The following is an 18048-nucleotide window of genomic DNA, read 5'->3' on the forward strand; positions in this document are numbered from 1 at the left end:
TTAAAAATTCAATTTTTAATAATTTTAGTAATTTTTAATAACCTTGGCAGAGCCCTGTGCTGGGGTGGGATTGTGTAGGTCACATATACAGCTCCTAGGGGTTGTATATTTAATTTTACCTCTGAGTAAAATTTTGCCTCTGGGAGATGACTGAGGTGTCCCGTCTTCCCCTGGAGCTGCCCTGGTGGCCCTGCCTTGCCTGGGAAGGACAGCAGAGCAGGACTGGTTCCTCCCACTGTCCCTTTGCTTTTTTTGGTGTCTTTGAGCTGGAAAATATCAGTATTTTATGGGATATGGTTTGCTTATCACTCTTTAAAGGCCTCGAAACAGAGCTGGTCTTTGAGATGCTCCCTCAGTGGGAGCTGACCCCCATCTGCAGCTGGATCTGGGCTCTGGATGCTTGGGAATGCAGGGAATATTGCAGCTGGGAACGTCAATGGTACAGATTTCCCACTGATGATGGGGCTGCGATGGCACAAAGGGTTTAAAAACACCCGTGAGTCGTTCTGCTGCTCTTGAGTCTGTCTCCCTGAGCAGGGACCGTCCTCCTGCCATTCCAGAGCCCCTCCTGGCATTCCTCAGGGGCAGAGGGAGCCATCCAGCCCATGTCCTGAGGGTGGGGATGCCCCCAGAGCCTCCCTGGGATGCCCCAGCCCAGCAGGGCACCGTGGCCATGTCCTACTTAGAGCAGAACACTGCTCCCTTTGTCCCCGAGCCATCACCCTGGGTTACTGAGCAGCAACTCTGCAAAACTTGTTATTTTATCTGCAGGGAGGAAAAGCGAACCCAGAACTCGGGGATAATTGCAGGAAAAGGACACCTCTGGAGCAGGTTTTGAGTGCAGAAATGCTCCTTGCTGGGGTTTCTGCTTCTCTCAGTGTTGACAGGTTTCGAGCACAGAGCTGGGTTTGGGTTTGTGCCTGGCACTTGCCACGTTATCAAACAGTTTTTGGGGAAAAAAGGTGGATCATGGCAGAGCTGGGCTGCAGTTCAGCCCTGGAGCTGCTCCCACTGTGTCCTGAGGTTGATGCGCATGGTCAGCCCTCATTGCTGTCAAAAATTGTCATTTTAAGCAATCTGGTGGTCTTGGACTGTAAATGTGCTTTACAAACCAATCCTCTGTGTGCCCACAATGCCCAGGTTTGGAGGTGCTGGCAGGACAGCCCAGTATTTCCAGCTTTTCCATGTTACTGCTCGCTCCTGGGCAGTGGTGGGCTCTGGAGATGGTGCATCAGAGCAGGTTGGGAAAATCTGGTATTTTGGTTTTTATTTTGGTATTTTTTTTTAAGCTACACCTTAATAACATTTTTTGCCTTGTTGATGGGGGCTTCTTTCTGTTACTGAGAGGGAAAGCTGGCCTGCAGAAGGCAGAGGAAGGGAAGGTGGGCTGGAGGTGGCTGGTGGGTGCACAGAGAGGCTCTGCTGACCTCTCTCAGAGCAGAGGTGTCTGCAGGGTCTGGATTTTAACTTCAGCAGGGAAAACCATCAAGGGAAGTAATGATGGAACTGCTGCAGGTGTTCACCAAACTGGGGCAATTCACTGCTTGTTCAGAACCCCTGGTGAAATTCCTGCCACCCTCGTGGGGTGTGTGGGGCAGCAGCTCCGTGTGCAGAGTGATGTCAGCCATGCAGAGCTGTCCATTTTCACAAATTGTTGACTCAGGAGACGTTAAAGCATAATTAGATTCTGAGGATCCCTTTTGCAGAACCTGAGGCTGCTGTGGAGGGGGAGACCAGGGGATTTTCCCAAGCTTTCAGGTGGCACCTGGCCCATGGCTGGACGTCTGGAGGGGGGGGATATTCCCAACTGCTGCGTGAAGAAGTCAGCCCTGACCTCCTCGTCAGCGTCCTGACAAGTTCTTTTAACAGCTTTCCCTTTTCACTTTGAAGTTGCTCAGGAGAAGGCAGAGCAGATCCCTCTGGAGAACCGCTCCTGTGTGCTGATCCGGCGGGACCTGGTGGCGCTCCCTGCCAGCCTCATCAGCCAGATCGGCTACCGCTGCCACCCAAAGCTCTACTCCGAGGGGGACCCTGGCGAGAAACTCGAGCTGGTTGCAGGTAGATTCTCCTTGGAATGCCTCTGGATCGCTGCTGTTTCCCTTCTGGAGTTGTGCTCTCCGTATCTTGTGTGCCCTTGCTGTGTCTTTCTGGATTATTCGTCACCAATGGTCTTTTGGAAAGTTCCGAGTTTCCTTTAATTTGCTGACAGAAAAATGTGTCATTAACAGGATTTATTCAATTGAATTAATTTAGCATTTTAATTGAATTCTGCAGCTTGTGTTCTTCCTGCTCGGTGTGGCTGCAGTGAATGTGTTTTCATTTAGAATCACAGATCTAAAAACCCAACAGCCCCCCCCTTCAAAAATTGCCACATTGCAAGATTTACAAAGCAAGGGAGATAAAAATCTGTGTCAATGAACAAGCTTTGAAAAACCTGTAAAATTTCTTCATAAATTTACTAAGTGGTCAAACGCTGCAGCAGGAGGAGAAGGAATTGGGTTTGGTCCTTTCTTCTGTCTTTATTTTCATTTTGGGGGGAATTTACAATACTGACAGAATTTACTCCTTCTCTAGAAAAGATTTCTGGCCAGTGTGAGGTGGAAGATGTTAGAGAATGTAGAGCTGGAGGAGTGAAACCAGGTGGTTGTGCCAGCCCAGGCACACCCAGCACTGCGCAGAAAGTGTTTAACTGGAGTGACTGGGTCGAATTCCAGTGGAAATAATCATAATAATCATATTCTGCTTTTAGAAGCTCCCCCCAGCTTTACTTTGCAGTGGCTTGGCTGTGGGTTTTTCCCTTGGATGTGGCTGTGTGGGGATGACTGGGCAGGGCATCCCAGACGTGCCCCCAGGTGGGGAGGTTTAATTAATCCCTGCAAAGCCCTTGGTCCAAAAGGGACATGTGGCAGCACAGTCCATCCAAATCAGTTCTTCTTCCCTTCCAGTCATTTGTCTCTTGGTGAGTAGCATGATTTCATTTTCATTCTGGAGAAGGAGTCAGGATTTCAGGGGATGCCCACAAAGGTTTGCAGCTGATGGCGGACAGGACTTTGATGGAAGGCAAAGCACAGCGTACAACCACAAGTATTTATTTTGGATCTGGAATATTCATTTTGTACCCATTTCCATTTAATGTGAGACTTCTTAAAACCATCAAGTGGTGCAGGTTATTTTCACAGTGAGAGCTGCAAATTGGTTTGAGGCAACTCTGCTTGATTTACATTTTTCAATCTGGAAAAAAGCAGATTAATATCACTAACCGATAGTGGCTGCCTGGTTATTTTTCATTTATTAAAGTGAAGTTCCCCTCAGTGGTGGCTGGTGTTTGCTCTGATGCCTTATCTCTTAAAATACAAAATAAACTCCCCTAATTCCTGTCTAAGACCTGGAGGGAGGGCTTGATCCTGCTGTGAAAGTTTTCCTCAACTCTCCAAGTGGGAGTGTTTTCCTTTTGTTTCTGGTTTTTCATGCTACAGTTGATTCAGCAAACTCGAGCAGCCCTCTCTGAAAAAGGGTCTTTAACAAGGCTTGCAGTCACCACAGCACATCTGAGGGAGGGGCTGAGGCTGTTATTAAAAAAAAACCAACAGAACAAAACAAAAACCCCTCATTAGATGGAAGAGAACACGAGGAGGATTCCTGGTGAGAGGTGGCATGGCTCAGAGATGCAGAGGGGTGCTGGATCCTGGGGCAGGATCGGGGTCCTGGGGTGCCTCTGGTGCAGCCCAGGGGCTGCCCTGAGCTCCAGCTCCATCCACAAGGTCAGGTACAATCCTCTTCCCTGGAAATCCAGGAGGAAATGGTACTGCTCTAGCAGATGGTTTTATATCTTGAGAACAGAGTGTGTTCTGGATCCAGCTATGACCCATTATTTAATCTTAATTAAAAGCAAATACCAAAACCCTCTCATGTAAGAGAATGCTTGAAAAATGGGATAACCTCTCCCTGGAAGCAGAGCTGAGGCAGGAGCAGGTTGGTGTGTGAGCAGAGTAAAAAGGTTTGATATAAAACCTGCTGTAAAGTACTGCCAGACCTCTGGACATGTCCAGCTGCTTTGCACAGGGTTCCTTTTTCTTCCAGAAAACATCCTTAAAGGCAGCAGCTTCAAAGGCAGCAGTTGCTGTGCATTAGAAGGAAAATTCCCTGCTCACCAGAGGTATCAAGAGGTGATGGGCTGGGGTTTTGGAAGCAGTTAGATCTGTAACCAAGTACCTCTTTCTGTGCTAGATGGGTTTTTTTTCTTTCATTTCCAGCTCTGTGTTCTACAGTCTTGCACTGGGAAAAAAAAAAAAAAAAGAAAAGGCCAAATGGATTGGGGTTTTCTTGCTTCAGAAAAAATAAATAATCTGATCTGTACATATCAAATCACAGTGTAAGCCTTGCACAGTGTGCATTGGTGAGAAAATAAGAACCCTTTCATTTGATTCCCATAGACTTTCTGTCTGTACAGATAAAATTAGGAGTTGTTATTGCCTGGGACTCACCAAGGCCCCAAGGATCTGTCAGGATTCTCCAGAAACCCCTCTGTCCTTGTTGCAGCAGGTGAAGAGGAGGCTCCCACCAGCGAGGAGGAGCTGTGGGTGCCTCAGGGGTGGCTCTGTGGCTGTGTCAGGGGCTCATTCTGGATTTCCCTCTCCCCCTTGCAGGCTCAGGTGTTTACATCACCCGGGGCCAGCTGATGAATTGCCATTTATGTGCTGGTGTCAAACACAAGGTCCTGCTCAGACGTCTCCTGGCCACCTTCTTCGATCGGTAGGTCCTGTCCTGTCCTGTCCTGTCCTGTCCTGTCCTGCTGCTCCTCGTGCTCTGCCAAGGGATCCCTTCCCTGTTCCCTTCACCTCCCAGGGGTTTAACCCTGGGTCAGGGGTGCCTCCTCCTCTGCACACAGCTCTGTGCATTTTCTTAGTGATGCTCGGGAACTTGATTCCATTTCCATGCACATTTTCCCATTCCTCAGCTTAAAATCCTGGTGATGCCTCCAGCAGGACCTGGAGGGAGCAGGGCAGGGAGTGGCTGCCCCCTGGTCCCCTCTCCCAGGATGTCCCTTATAAATAATAAATCAGAAAGCTGGTTTATTATTTTATGATATATATTATATTATATCCTTTGCCTCCCCACAGGAACACTCTTGCCAACAGCTGTGGAACTGGAATCAGGTCCTCCACGAGCGATCCCAGCAGGAAGCCCTTGGACAGCAGGGTCCTCAATGCAGTCAAATGTAAGGAGAGGGGTGTTCTGCTGCTGGGGTGGGACAGCATGGCCCAGCCCTGGGCAGGGGAGGGCACGCTGTTGTGTGGTAATGGTGGAATTAGGTTGTAGGAAAATCAATTTATTTTTTAGTTTACGTCCTTTTGGTTGCCCAGAGAAGCTGTGGGTGGAATCTGCTCTCCACCAGCCACTTCTCCCTCAGTCATCTGTAGTGTTTTGGGACAGGAGGTGCTGGAGAAAACCCTGAAGGGTTGAGAAAAATCTATTTGCCATGGACTTCATATGCAGTGGGAATCACTGTGTTCTCTCACCCTGGCTGAATTCTGGGGAGTAAATCTATGTGTAAATATTACTGTGCTGGAGAACAAAACTCTTAAGCAGTTTTTTTCATTTTGTTTTTAAGATTTGGAAGAGAAATCTCTCCCCTCCCTAACTGTAAAGTGCAGGGGCCTTCCAGCTGCCCTGTGGCATCTGGGGGAAAGGGAGAAGAGGGCAGATGTTCAGTAATGTGGTTGAAGATGGTGGAGCCAGCTCCCTGTTGGCAGTTTTATCCTGCAGAGTCCCAACTCTAGACTTTGCAGCCATGAGGGGGGCTGCAAGGGCATTGGTGCTGTGTGCCAGGATATGGGGTGGGTTCCTCCTGCCTGGATTTGTCCCTGTGCAGGAGCTTTAGCTGACAGTTGTTCACCATGGCAGTTCCTTGGATGCTGCTCCATAACATCAGGTGCTTGGCTGCTGCAGAGGAGCAGGGCACGAGGGATTGCAGGGCTCCTGCAGCTCCCAGGGCTTGTGCCAGCACAGGGATGGGTGCTGGAGCAGCCAGGGCCACGCAGGGGTGGTGTGAGGAGAGGGACAGGCAGAGGGCAGTCCCTGGGGCAGCCCCTCAGCTCTGACACTTCCTGCAGCACTGGGGGTTTAGGAGCCATTAACGGGGAGTGTGTGGGGTCTTTTGTGTGTCCACCTCTGGTTTGGCCATCCCCTGTGGCTGTGGGGGTCTCCATGCAGTGAGGGGCCTGTGGTGGTGTTTGCAGGGGTCCCAGGATGAGGGAAGAGACGAGGATCTGACTCCATGTTTCAGAAAGCTGATTGATTATTTTATGATATATATTATATTAAAATGATATATTGGAGCTATACTAAAGAATAGAAGAAAGGATTTCACAGAAGGCTAGCAAGGAAAGGAAAGGAATGGAATGATAATAAAGTCTTGTGACTGACCAGAGAGTCTGAGCCAGCTGACTGTGATTGGCCATTAATTAGAAACAACCACATGAGACCAATCCCAGATGAACCTGTTGCATTCCACAGCAGCAGATAACCATTGGTTACATTTCGTTCCTGAGGCCTCTCAGCTTCTCAGGAGAAAAGATCCTAAGGAAAGGATTTTTCATAAAACATGTCTGCGACAGGGGCCCTTCTGGGGTCTTCATACCTTCTTGATTGTGTCCCTTCTTGTTCATACCTTCCTGGTTGTCCCTTCCTGGTTGACCCTTCTTGTTCATACCTTTCTGGTTGTCCTTTCTTGTTCATACCTTTCTGGTCCTTCTTGGTCATACCTTCCTGGTTGTCCTTTCTTGTTCATACCTTTCTGGTCCTTCTTGTTCATACCTTCCTGGTTGTCCCTTCCTGGTTGTCCCTTCTTGTTCATGCCTTCCTGGTTGTCCCTTCTTGTTCATACCTTCTTGGTTGTCCTTTCTTGTTCATACCTTCCTGGTCCTTCTTGGTCATACCTTCCTGGTTGTCCCTTCCTGGTTGTCCCTTCCTGGTTGTCCCTTCCTGGTTGTCCCTTCCTGGTTGTCCCTTCTTGGTTGTCCCTTCTTGTTCATGCCTTCCTGGTTGTCTCCAGCTGAGGAGCTCTGTCTGTGTGGAGAGCTCAGGCCTGTGGGTGAAGCTCTGCTCCCTCCTGGGAGTCCGGGCTCACCTTTGTGTCCCTCCCCGTGAAGGCTGAGCCCCGTGTCTCCCTGTTTTTGCAGTGTACTGTCAGAACTTTGCCCCGAGCTTTAAGGAGAGCGAGATGAACGTGATCGCGGCCGACATGTGCACCAACGCGCGGCGCGTGCGCAAGCGCTGGCTGCCCAAGATCAAGTCCATGCTGCCCGAGGGGATGGAGATGTACCGCAGCGTCATGGGCTCCTCCACAAACACTGTCCCCCTGGAGCCCGACTTCCAGCCTGGCACGGCCCAGCCCTTCGAGCAGCGCATCTATGCAGAGAGGAGGAGCGAGGCGGGGACTATCGTAGCCCTGAGAACTAGCACGGTGAACGTGGAGCTCAGCAACGGGTCCAGCCAGTCCTTCGAGCAGGGCGAGGACGCCGAGGGCAGCGGCTCTGTGATCCAGGAGGCAGCTGCCACGGAGGCTGTGGCGTCAGAAACCCAAAGCACCCCCCAACCCTTCGAGCAAGGCTCGGGCTCCTCCAGCCGGCCCGAGACCCCCGTGAGGAGACAGGATGGTACTTATGGAGGGACTTTATAAAGAGAGCAAACATTTCATGACCTATAAGGGATCTGTAATACTAAAGCTGCTTGCATGCATTACTAATACGAAACAAAAAAAAAATGTGATCAAGCCACTTACCTACTGAACTGCTACTGTTGCCTGAAAAAAATGTGATTTTTATTCTGCTTGTATTTAAAATTTATGAAGGAAATAATCGCATTCGTTATACTGTAAACGACTAGGTCTGTGGCGACCTACTTAAAAAAATATTGGGCTCCTTTTTTGATATTCCTGAGGTTAGTCTATAAGATTGTAGCTTTTTCTTTTTTTTTTTCCTTTCCTTTCCTTTTTTTTTTTTTTGTTTTTTTTTTGGTTTTTCCTTTTTTTGTTTGTTTGTTTTAAGAAGGGGAGGAGAAAAGCTAGCCACCCCCCACCCACCACCACCCCGTCATCACCCCATCCATCACTCAGCTCAGAAGTAAAGCCATCGTTAACCTTGTCCTCTAAGGAGAGTTTTGTCACTGAACAGGAAAGCGAGGCGTGTTCGGGTGCAGGTGCTGTGACTGGCCGCGTTTGTCTCGGGAAGGGCTCGAGCCAAGTGGGATGGGCTGGGGGAAATCGTGGCAGTGAAATCGTGGCCAGACCCCTCTGGAGGCAGGGGGAGCCCTGGCCGTGGGTGCTGCTGTCGCAGGGAGGTTCCTGCAGCCCCCTGGAGCAGGGATGGTGCTGTGGGAGTTCAGGCTGGCACGTGTCGGGAGGACTGTGTGGGATGCAGGTGGAGAGCCTGGCTGCCGTTGTGGTTGTGGTCTGGTTTTTGCCCAATATGGCTGGGTTTGGGTTTGGTTTCTCTCTCCCTCCTCCCTTCCTCCCTCCCAGCCTCTCCTATTCCTTTGCTTCTCCGTGTTTGCACCTTCACGTCCCCGCTCCTGGGGGCTCGGGCTCTGTCACCCCTCAGCACCCCAGGGTGTGCAGGTCCAGGGGCACCCACTGGGAGGGGAGCAGCCCCCCCTCAGCCTGTGAAGGGATTCAGGGAGGGATCTGAGCATGGAGAGCACGTTGTTCTTGCTCCAAAGGGCACGGAGTTGGGAGCTCTTGGTGTTGGCTCCTGGCAGCATCCCCACCAGAGGCAGAGCTCAGTGCGTGCAGAGCTCACCCTCTGCCCCTCCCTCCTCCCCAGGCCAACCAGGCTCTCACTTTTTAATAATATGGAGTGTATTGGAAGCAAAAATTAAAAGAAAAAATGAGCTTTGAGCCCTTCTGTGAAGAGGTTTTGGGCAGGAGGAAGCGCTTTGCCTCCTGCCCACCCTCCTGCTGCCCCTTCTGGGGAAAACCCGATGTGGAGTTATTTGTCTTTATTTTTCTTGTTGCAGGCTGATGTCCCCAGGCTGTGGTGGCTTTGGTGGCCTCGGGATGGGACTTGTGGGTGTCCCTGGAGCCCGATGGGCAGCAGGTACCTGCTCTGTCCCTCCCCTTTCCAAACCCCAGAGTGAGCAGAGTCCGTCCAAGGGGACCCTGCAGCTTCCCCCGAGTGCTGGGGGTCCCACGGGGATGGCACTGCTGGGGTGCCCCCAGGGGATGGGGACAGGAACAGTAAAGCCAAGTTTGGCTTTTTCCTTTTTTTCCTTTCCTTTTTTAATGATGATTATTTTTACTGTGATTTAACGACCTGCTTTAATGACACTTGCAGCTTGTTCTCTAACACGTTGGGGACGAGGAACAAGGTGCACAAAGAGTCACTTTTAGGCTGCTGTGGCTGTGCTCCTCTTTTCTTTCCTGCTTTGATTCCCTAATCCAGACAGTGCTTTGCTCAGGGTTTTCTTCCTTCTTTGTATTTCCATTGGGAAAGGGGGAGTGGGGAGAGGATAACCCAACTTTTGGCCATTTGTTTTGTTTTCTTTGATACTTGAAGCAGTTTTTTTGCATCGTAAATAACGAGGCTGCCCAGCCTGTGCCACTGCTCCTGACACAACAAATCAGTGATGGGGGAGTCCTGCCCCACGCTGGGATTTGGCACAGCTTTTTGGGGGGGACTGTGACGCCCCAGACCAGGTTTTGGGGGCTGGTGCAGGTGCAGAGGTGTGGGATGCTTCAGAGAAGTGGGAATGGGCACGGCTCTATTTGCACTTTACCCACGTCACTGAACAACCCCGGGGACCACAGGCTGAGCTTGGGGGGTTTGTCCCCAGCCATCCCTGGGGACGTGGAGCAATTCCTGTGCCCTGGGGACAGCTGCTGGAGGGCAGCTCAGCCAGCTTGGTGGGGCTCAGGTTTGGCTGAGGACCCTCCTGATCCCCAAATCTTTGGGTTTGCCAAAAGTTTGAGGCAAGCTGGGAGCGGCTCCGGGTGCCGGAGATCAAAAGTCGTCCCTTGTGTGTGTGTCTGTGTGCATATATATAAATATAAATATAGAGAGAAAAGATATTGCAGAGGATTCCTCCTCCTCCTTTTTGGCACTTGCTGGGGGTGGGGAGCAGGCTGAGCCCCCCAGCTGGGGGCTGCACTTGGCTGGAGGGATTAATTCTGGACCAAACCTGTTCCCAGACAGCCAGGGGGGCCACCAGGGGGGCAGCAGCAAAGTACTTGAATGGCTTAGGACAGAGAGTCTGGAGAGAGTCAAGTTGCACAGTGAAAATATATATTTTTATACCTAGCACAACTTCCTGTATATTTTGGGGTTTTTTCCTTTCTTTTTTTTTTTTTTCCTTTCATTTCCTTTTTTTTTTTTCCTGATTTGGGTTTGTTTTATTAATTATTATTATTATTATTATTAGGAAGGCAAACTTCTAAAATGTGAAGGGCGTTGGGTTTTTCCTTATCTGGTAGATGAGGGCAAGCATTTTGCACTAATGTTTCCTGTGTGTGGAGGATTAATGATATGTTTGAAAATGTTATATGGTAATGATTGTATTCTTCCGAGAAAAAAAAACCAACAAAAAAAAAATGCAAAAAAAAAAATAACCCCTTAAAACTGAATGTAAGGTGAGAACAGAGCAGTCCATCGATTGTATGCGGCTTTCCTGAGTGCCTTAGAATTTTTTGATCATTTTTTTTCCAAGGAAAACAGATTAAGAAGATCAGATCATAACCAACTCCTTCCTCCTCTTTGTTTACGACACTATTTTAAATTCTAGAATTTTGGGGCTGCTTTATAATGTGAATAGGAAACTGCATTCATCTAGGTCTGACAGTGTAAAATCAGAGCATCAGTATTTATGGTATGTCTGCACCTTTATTCTTATGCTTGACTATTAGCAATATTACCTGTATATTCTATATCTAAAGTTATACCAAGCACCTTTAACGAGCGCAGAGTGTAAAAGCACCCGAGTTCCCCGCAGCTGCCGTAGCCTAGGACCAGCTCCTCTCCTCCTCGTTAGCGCTAATTAAACACCGCTTTGCACAGCCGAGGGGCTGCATGACCCTCCCTCCGCCACCCCCGCTGGCGCACGGTGACACGGTGACATTCCCGGCCTTTCCCGGCGGGAGGGCAGCAGCTGGAGCGGCTCCTCGGGGCTGGGAATTCCCTGGGGATTCCCGGGGCGTCGGGCTGGGAACCGCGGGCTCCGAGCCCCGCAGCGCCCCAAAACTGGAACTGCCCGCGGGCTTTGGGGAGCAGAGCCCTCGGTGGTGTCCCCAGGGCTGTCCCCAGCCCTGTCCCCATCCCTGTCCCCATCCCTGTCCCCCCAGCCTTGTCCCCTGGGGCTGATCCCATCCCTGTCCCCATCCCTGTCCCCCATCCCTGTCTCCATCCCTGTCCCCATCTCTGTCCACCATCCCTGTCTCCATCCCTGTCCACCATCCCTGTCCCCCATTCCTGTCTCCATCCCTGTCCCCCATCCTTGTCCCCCATCCCTGTCTCCATCCCTGTCCACCATCCCTGTCTCCATCCCTGTCCCCATCCCTGTCCCCCATTCCTGTCTCCATCCCTGTCCCCATCTCTGTCCACCATCCCTGTCCCCATCCCTGTCTCCATCCCTGTCCCCCATCCCTGACCCCCATCCCTGTCTCTATCCTTGTCCCCCATTCCTGTCCCCCATTCCTGTCCCTATCCCTTTCCCCATTCCTGTCCCCATTCCTGTCCCCATTCCTGTCCCCATCCCTGTCCCCATCCCTGTCCCCATCCCTGTGCCCCGGGGCTGTGCTCAGAGCTCTCGTTTTGCTGGAAATCGCTCGCTGCGAATGGAGAAGGAGCCGTGGGAAGCCGGGGTGAGCCCGGAGTGTCCCCAGCTGTCCCCGCAGCCCCCGTGGCCATCCCGGGATTCAACTGCTGTTCCAAGTGTTCCTGCTCTCCAAACCGTGCTGGGAGCGAGCCTGGGGGGCGAGTGGGACACACTCACATTGGAAACCCCTCCACTCCTCCTCCAGTTTCTTCCACTGTTTAAAAGCGTTTTGCACACACACAAAAATTAAAAAAAAAAAAAAAAAAAAAAAGAAAAAAAAATCGTGATTTTTATGTCAAGGTTATAATAAATAATAAAAAAAAAAAAGCCAAAACTTGCAATACTATTTTTAGCAGACAAGAATAAAGAAAAAAAAAGTAAATGAAATAATTAATAAATAATAAAAAACAACTGAGTATAAATGTATAAATATTTTTGACTTGAACATTTGGATGGCACTTGATTCAAATAGAACATTAATCCTTTGGACAGAATGTTTGGGGAAAAAAAAGGACTTAAAGTACAAGGTTGTTTTTAAAGCGTCTTCATAGGGTATTAAGTAGTACTGTAATTCATGACTGTTAAAAATACTTTCTGTGCTGTAAGGAAATCTCACAGTACCACTGAATTATGTTCCTCAACTGTCTCAGCCACGAACGATGCTAGCTTCTTCTTTTTTTTTTTTTTATTTTATTTTATTTTATTTTTTACCGTGCATTATTCACTAGTATTTATGTGCTCTTACTCTGTATAGTTCAGACTGTTATTTTGTAGCCATGGCTGACACGATATATCAGTAACTAAAACAAAAAAAAAAAGAGAGAGAGAAAACATGAAGACCCCCCCTGCCCCCGAGCTGGAACTGTGCTCATAGCTGTTTTCATATGATGAAAAAATCCATTTAAAAAAAAACAAAACAAAAACAAAAAAAACCAACCCAATGTGATCATTAATTGTAAAACGCTTTGTAAAATTCACATTTACAAAATAATAAAGTAAATTACAATTAAAAGGTTTCCTTTGCTCTGGTTTTTGTGTTTCTAGGTGGTGGGCAGTGTTAAGCAGGGGGTTGTTAATAGATGCTGAGGGGGCTCTGGTGCCTCAGGCTCCACTTCAAGGTATGAAACATTCCCCAGATTTGGCCAATTGAAGGGTTTTGCCCAAATTTTGGGATTTTGAAGTTCCCTGCACTGCCCTGGGCCTCACCTGATGTGGTTTGGGCATCTTTTGGCTTTTTTACCTGGACACATCACACACTCCCTCCCTCCCTCCACTCATAAAAACTAATATTTATTGTTATAATTATTTAAAATTGAATTTGCTGCGCTCCCAAATTAATCTGGGGCTTTTCCAGAGAGTGGGGCCGGGACTGGAGGATGCAGCAGCAGCTGAAATCCTCCTGTCCCCTGCTCTGCTGGGAGCTCCCCACCTCACACCAGGGAAAATCCTTCCCCAGGCTCTGAGAACGGGCAGGAGGGCTCCTGCCACCCCCCAGGGACACGTGTGACGAGTCTGCCAGGCCTCAGAGAGTGTCCCACGGCCCTGGGGCAGGGTGGGGATGCTCAGGGGATGCTCTGGAGCATGTTTGGGGGATGCTCAGGGTGGGGATGCTCAGGGGATGCTCAGGGGATGCTCTGGGGGATGTTTGGGGGATGCTCAGGGGATGCTCTGGGGGATGCTCAGGGGATGCTCTGGGGGATGCTCTGGGGGATGCTCAGGGGATGCTCTGGGGGATGCTCTGGGGGATGCTCAGGGGATGCTCTGGGGATGCTCTGGGGATGCTCAGGGGATGCTCTGGGGATGTTTGGGGGATGCTCAGGGGATGCTCAGGGGATGCTCTGGGGATGCTCTGGGGGATGCTCTGGGGGATGCTCAGGGGGATGCTCAGGGGATGCTCTGGGGATGCTCAGGGGATGCTCAGGGGATGCTCAGGGGATGCTCAGGGGATGCTCTGGGGGATGTTCGGGGGATGTTCGGGGGATGCTCTGGGGATGTTTGGGGATGCTCAGGGGATGCTCAGGGGATGCTCTGGGGATGCTCAGGGGATGCTCTGGGGGATGCTCTGGGGATGCTCTGGGGATGGGATGCTCAGGGGATGCTCTGGGGATGCTCAGGGGATGCTCAGGGGATGCTCTGGGGGATGCTCAGGGGATGCTCAGGGGATGCTCTGGGGATGCTCTGGGAGATGTTTGGAGGATGCTCTGGGGGTGCTCTGGGGATGCTCAGGGGATGCTCTGGGGATGCTCTGGGGATGCTCTGGGGGATGTTTGGGGGATGCTCTGGGGATGCTCTGGGGATGCTCAGGGGATGCTCCGGAGATGCAGCAGCGCTGCCTCCCCTGCTCCAGGGGGAGGTACCAGGCACCAGCAGGGCAGATGGAGCACCAGGAGCTCCAAGCAGCATCCCAGGACCCCTGGCTCTGCCCAGATGGGGCTGTCCTGGAATTGTTGTTGTCTTTAGGATGTGGAGGGGGAAAGGTTTCAAAGGCAGGGAGGGTTGGGGGTGTTGGTAATTCTCCTTTCTGAGAGTGGTAATTCTCCTCTCTCTAATCTTTACCCTTTTTTCCCCCCCCCAACCCAATTGGCCATAAAATTGCTGAGAAGCTGCATTTCCTCAGCTTAGCAAAATAGAAAGTGCCCAAAACCACTTGCATTTGGGGTTTCATTTAATCTCATCTCACTGGGAAGGAAAAACACAGAAACTTGGATGCTTGGCGCACGGCGCATTCCGCCGCGTTACATAAACCATTTCAAACTGATTTATTCTAAATGAGTTGTTATAATCAGAATTTTCCTTATGAGCAGCTTTCTTGCAAACGTCAGTATTTCAGGGGGGGAAGAAAAAGAAAAAAAAAAAAAGGAAAAAACCAACCCCAAGCCCATCGTAGGCCCTGCTCCAATATTTCAAACTGATTACTTCTAAACACCAGCGCTAAAATTAGGGCTTTGGTGTGCGGTATTGTCAGAGTGGGTGTATTATGATCTGCAGAGAGTATAAAAAGATAAATGAGTTATTTAACCAAGTAAACGACGTTGCTGTAGAAATGTGCTGAGGGAAAATGCGCAGGGGGGGTTGGCTCAGGCCGGCTGGGCCCCGGGATTGCGGCAGCAGAGCGAGGGGAGCGGCTGGAGGAAGCCTGTGGGGTGCAAGGGGGATTTTCTTGGCACTGATGTTATTATTTTTATGGCTATTGTTATAAAACAGGCCTTTTCCCCCTGCCTGGAGTGGGGTTGTGATTTTGGCAGTGCCAAAATGAGAGGGAGGTGGGTGAGAGCGGTGATGGGTGTGCTCCTCCCCAGGGCATTAAAAATTGGTTATTGGTGTGTTCTTAGGACTTCACCTGCCTTAATTTCCTTGGGATCTGCTCCAGAGGGAGAGATTTTGGAACACCTGCTCGAACTCTTTGAGTCTGGCTCTCTATTTACACACACACAGGTGCAGATTGTCCCCACTGGGGCCTCCAGGGAGGGACACCCTCATCCCTCTGGGAGAGGAATTATATCAGCCCAATTCAGGGACAGGGCAAAAATGCGGGGAGGAAAAAAATAAAGGCAGAAATGCCAAGCCACAAACCAAGGCAGATAAATCCAGGAGAGCAATGTAATTTCACTCACTGGGCCTCACCAGAAGTTACAATCCATAAATTATTGCACCTAAAAGCATCTCTAATTTCACTTGTGAGTGATTCACCAGGACACACCAGGCTGCCCTCTGCATCTCCCCATTTGATTAGACATTTGTACCAAGACAGAGCTCACGCTTAAAATAACATTACTGGAATGGAGATGGACAAGAGAATTCATTTGAATGGAAATCAATTTGATTAGAAAAGTAAATTACCTGCAGTCTATGAGCAGCACATTGTGGCTCGGAATAATAATAATAAAAATAATAATAATAATAATAAAAAAATAAATCAGTGGCAGCAAAGGATCTTAAATGCTTTTACAGACCTGGCAGTGAGTGAGCTGTGATCACTTCCCACATGGAAACAGGGCTGGATCCCCGCTCCTTGTGCAGGAGGGACACTGCCAGGCAGGGCTGTCCCCATGTCCCCTGTGCCACCAGGACGAGCCCCAGAGGGACGGGGTGGGCGTGGGGCTGCAGGAGCTGGGCATGGCTGGGCACCAAGGGCTGTCAATGGGTTTGTGTGGCTGCAGGTGCCCTCAGAGCGGGGATTTGATTTTCCCAGGGCTGGTGCTGGTCTGGAACCAGTCTGGGTGACACTGGGATCCAGCATGCTGGGGCACTGGCCTGGCTGGGGGGGACAGCAATGTCTCTCCCTTCGTGTCACCACTGAGGTGACAAAGAGCCAGGCAGGCCATGGGGGCCTGGCAGGAGCCCTGGGTGCTCCCCCAGGTCCCTCCCCTGTGCCAGCTGCAGTGCCAGGAGCTGCACACTTTGCTGAGCTGTGGCACCTTCTAAATAATCAATTGGTATTTAATTCCCATGTGATAACTGTCTTATTAAATCTAAATTTAATGTGTATTTGGGAAACCCTAATTTAAAGTGTTACTGCATGCACCATCTGGTGTGCTCTCTAAATACAAATGCAATAACATAATTCAGAATTACATCATAAAAGTAAGTTATAAGAGATTAAAATGCACAACTCTGTTCTTCAGTCAAGGCAGCTTTTATGCTTTTGCTCCTGACTTAGACACAAATCACAGCCAAAACATCCCTGCCCTGATTAAGTGATTTTCTGCTGGGATTTTGGGTTTGATGGGGAGCAGGAGTGCACAGGAGGGAGGCTGGGAGATCAGGAACTCTGGAGATGTGGAAATGTTGCCCAGGGAAGCTGTGGCTGCTCCAAGGCCAGGTTGGACAGGGTTTGGAGCAGCCTGGGACAGCGGAAGGTGCCTGTACCCATGGCAGGGCTGGCACTGGATGAGCTTTAAGGTCCTTTCCACCCAAACCATTCTGGGTTTCCATGAATCCTCTGCTCCCACCTGCCAGGGAGGTTCAGGGCTGGGCTCAGGGGGACTCAGTGACCCTTTTGTTGAAGAATCAGTCAAATACAGCCCAGAGTTGGTTGCATCAATGATCTCTTACAGTGGCAGTAAATCTAATATCTTTGCAAAACCCCCCATTTTCTCTCTACGTTGAATGAAACATGAGATCCCTTAATAGAGAGGGAAATTAAAATCTAGCTTTATTGCAGTTCCTGTAACTGGTATCTAAGCTATTAATAATCAATCCATTCTTGCTTAAAAGCCAACATTTATCACCCCAGCTGAGCTGACGGGCACTGGGGGGAAAGTACAATTGACTGCAATTACACTTTGAAAAATGTTATCTGTGCCACTGACCACTGGGGATAAATGATGAGATTCCACTTGCTCCTCCCCTCTTCAGGTTCATTCCCCCAATTTTTATTATTGGGTGGTTTTGCTTCTCCTTGGGGATGCCCTGAGGAGGATCTGAGGGGAGGGGTCTGTGCTGTCCCAAATTCGGGGGGATCTGTGTCCTGCTGGGTGCACAGGGACCCCAAACCCTTCCAGATCCAGCAGTGCCTGCAAGAGCAACTCCAAATCCCTTTTAACAACCCCAAACACAGGAGTTTATTGGTTTTCCTCCTGTCCTGTCCAAGGGGGAGGAAGAGGCTGGCGCAGGAATTGATTTCCTGGAGCTCCTGGTGTTAATGAAGCCGCTGACCACAGACAACATCCCCGCTCCCCATCAGAATCCTCCAGACTCCAAACTTTCCAAATGAGTTTTTGCAGTTTAAAATTAATAATTGTTCTGTCTAGAACAAGGATAATTAAATGCCTGTTCATCCTCATTATTGTCAGCCGTGTGATTTGTTGTTTTCTCCGTAATAAAATTAACCGGTTTAACTAATGGGTGCCAAAACTTGATAATTAAAGCTGAGCAAATAATTTGCAACAAATAATTCACCCAGTGGGTTTGGAGGGGTTTGTGGTGGGTCTGTGGCTGATGGTGAGGGGCTGGGAGCCACAGGTGATGCCCAAACCCCCACAGGGCACCCCAGGAACCTCCTTTTCCTTGCAATGGTCATTTTTTAATGAAAATACTTTGGGGTTCTTTTCTTTCCAAGGAAAAAGGTTCCCTCCATGGGCTTTTGCTCACACCTGGAGCACGAGGCAGGTGGTTCAGCAGTGTAGGCTCACCTGTGGATGAAATCCCAGAGGAAGGAGCAGCTGCTCTCAGGTAAATCCCAGTGAGGATGAGGAGGTGGCCAGAACACGGCAATTCCTGGAGAGGAGAGGAACTAAAATA

General features: G+C 49.8%; 1 protein-coding gene across 5 annotated transcripts in view; it reads left to right on the forward strand.

Annotated features, from left to right (window-relative positions):
• The window catches only part of NACC2 (NACC family member 2), a 54509-nt gene extending 41688 nt beyond the window's left edge, over positions 1 to 12821 (forward strand). For all 5 annotated transcript variants that reach the window (XM_036393952.2, XM_036393956.2, XM_036393955.2 and 2 more), the window contains exons 3-6: positions 1891 to 2058; positions 4647 to 4752; positions 5121 to 5218; positions 7182 to 12821. In XM_036393952.2, the coding sequence (XP_036249845.1) occupies positions 1891 to 2058; positions 4647 to 4752; positions 5121 to 5218; positions 7182 to 7681 (872 nt within the window). In that variant the 3' untranslated portion in view covers positions 7682 to 12821. The remainder of the gene's footprint in view (positions 1 to 1890; positions 2059 to 4646; positions 4753 to 5120; positions 5219 to 7181) is intronic.
• Positions 12822 to 18048: the final 5227 nt, after the last annotated feature.

This window comes from Molothrus ater, chromosome 20 (genome assembly GCF_012460135.2).
Source record: "Molothrus ater isolate BHLD 08-10-18 breed brown headed cowbird chromosome 20, BPBGC_Mater_1.1, whole genome shotgun sequence".
Lineage (NCBI taxonomy): Eukaryota > Metazoa > Chordata > Aves > Passeriformes > Icteridae > Molothrus > Molothrus ater.